General features: G+C 35.9%; 1 protein-coding gene across 1 annotated transcript; it reads left to right on the top strand.

Annotated features, from left to right (window-relative positions):
• Positions 1 to 1,714: 1,714 nt before the first annotated feature.
• LOC107271973 (cuticle protein 67-like) lies at positions 1,715 to 2,313 on the top strand (the record flags this gene model as incomplete). Its single annotated transcript, XM_015749037.2, has 2 exons — positions 1,715 to 1,840; positions 2,098 to 2,313. Coding segments are annotated over exons 1-2 (228 nt in total), but the record flags the coding sequence as incomplete, so codon positions are not given.
• Between the last annotated feature and the right edge of the window lie 4 nt (positions 2,314 to 2,317).

Raw genomic sequence — 2,317 nt, 5'->3', positions numbered from 1 at the left:
TTCTTGTAATTTCACCAATTTTATAAGCGTAAATAAAATATCGCCTGCGGCCCTTGCCAAAAAATTCAAACCGTTCGTAATGGATATTATATGTAAGCATCTACTTTCAAGATTACTGGATCAAGGACTTTTCTGTTATAACTATCGGAGTGAGAGATGCAGAGAACAGTAGCGTGACCCTCGAGTAATTTAACTCGTGGAGAAAACACGTTTCGTCTTTATATGGATTTATTAACATTTTTTTATTACTGTCACTGAGAAACCAACTGGACCAAATTTGGGCTCAAATAAAAATTGAAATCAATTCGTACATTTTATATCTATATGATCCACTAAATTTCGTTTGAATATATTAGTCTTGAATAATCATATAATTATATAATCATATAATCATATAATCAAATAATCATATATACATATGTATTTAATTCTTAATCTATATATATCCATATATGTATATACTTAGCTTGTTATACATACATGACACGAATAGTTATGAAATTCCTATTCGTATCCATGAAATTGGTCAAGTTCCCATGCGTTCGAAAGGCATAACAAAATCTGATTGTTTTTAATTAATTAAATACGTAAGGTTCGACTTATAATCACTATCAGATATGATTATTCTGCCTGTCACAATTAACGCGTTGAGAATTTCTGTACCTGTCAAGAATACAAGATTTGAATTTCGCGCCAAGAAGAGAAAACGCGATAGTAACGGTCGCGTAAGCCTTTACACTAAATAATAATAATGAAATTTACCATAAGAATCATAAAAAAGATTATTTTTCAGATTATTTTTGATCTTAAATTATTATTAGACTTTCAGTTATAAATTTGTAAGATTATTTATGCGTTAAATATATTCACGATTAAACTGTATTCTATGGGCATTGATAGTACCTATATTGTTACATATCCAGTGTTACGGTGCATATTTAACTATTATGCACTCGTAATACGTAATATGTTAAAATTATAATAGCGACAGTGAAAGTATCGTGGATTCGATGTTTAAGATCGAAGATAAGACGTATCAAAAATAAATTTCTCCCGCGCACCGATTGCTCAAGATAAAAAAAATTCGATCGAACACACACGACCCGTTCCAGATCATTCGAGAAACGTTTCGATTACAGCTCTATCAGGTTACTTGTGTAGCTGCTGATAAATGAAACGTGAATATAAAAAATAATTAATGAAAATTGATGTAACATATGCTATATGAAAAAAATTGTTTGAATTTAAAAAAATTGATGGTCTAAGCAATAATAAGTTATACAATTTTTTTTAATTATTAACAAAAATTGAAATAATTAATGAAAACGAGAAGTTAGTACATTTTATATTAAGTACGCACAATGTATTATGCATCCCCGAAAGCAGCCATCAAGATCAGCAATGAAAGGCCGACCTTTTGCAGATCATCCAGATTGTTCGATCCGTTTCAAGGTCGTCCCAAACTGGCGAATCAGCCTAGACGGAAAAAACTGTTACACGTTACGTGTGTTGGGATTCGATCACAGCGAAAGTTTAAAGCAGTAACTGGATGTTGCATTAGTGCCTGATTTTTGTTCCCTGAGGCAAGTTTAGTGGCTGTCAGACGGGACCTTTAGATGTACGGGTGGAGCCGGATCAGCTTTTGGGCCCTAGTGTATGATCTCTCATTTCGATTTGAGTAAGTCTAAATCTGTTTCTAGAGTGGGGGTAGGTTTTCAGATGCTTAACGGACCCCACTATTTCACTTCGGACGGAGTATCCAGAGTATAAAAGATTTGGGATTGAAAATCTACGACATCACAAGTAACCGTGAGCAACAAAAGGAACCATGTCTCTCAAGGTGGGTTCATATTGGAGTAAAGTCCCGTGTCTTTGGATGGATCAAGAATGTCGAGTGAAATTTTGAAATTGTCTTTTGACGGATAATTAACATTTTTTTTTACTTCAATTTCTTTCTGTCCAAGATTTGTTATCATTGGACGTAATAATTGTTTAATTGAAACGGAATGATCTGTGATCATCGATAAAATCTCGAGTTAAAGTAACGGCCAAAATTTCTTAGGAGAACGGTATTGAAAATTTGTCAAATTTTTGTAGTTCGTCATCCTCGCCTGCGCTGTGGCCGCAGCCAATGCCGGATACCTCGGCGCCCCAGTTGCACAGTACGCTGTGCCCCACGCCTTGACCGCCACCTCCGACAATATCCTGCGCAGCCCAGGAAACCTCGCTCAGGTCGCCACCCAGACTAAGACCATCTCCACCCCCTACTCCAGCAGCAGCAAGTCCGACATCCGTGTCAGCAACCCCGGTGTCTACG

This window comes from Cephus cinctus, unplaced genomic scaffold (genome assembly GCF_000341935.2).
Source record: "Cephus cinctus unplaced genomic scaffold, Ccin1 Ccin1_contig_4025937, whole genome shotgun sequence".
NCBI classification, from domain to species: domain Eukaryota; kingdom Metazoa; phylum Arthropoda; class Insecta; order Hymenoptera; family Cephidae; genus Cephus; species Cephus cinctus.
This window is presented reverse-complemented; position numbering and strand designations above follow the sequence as displayed.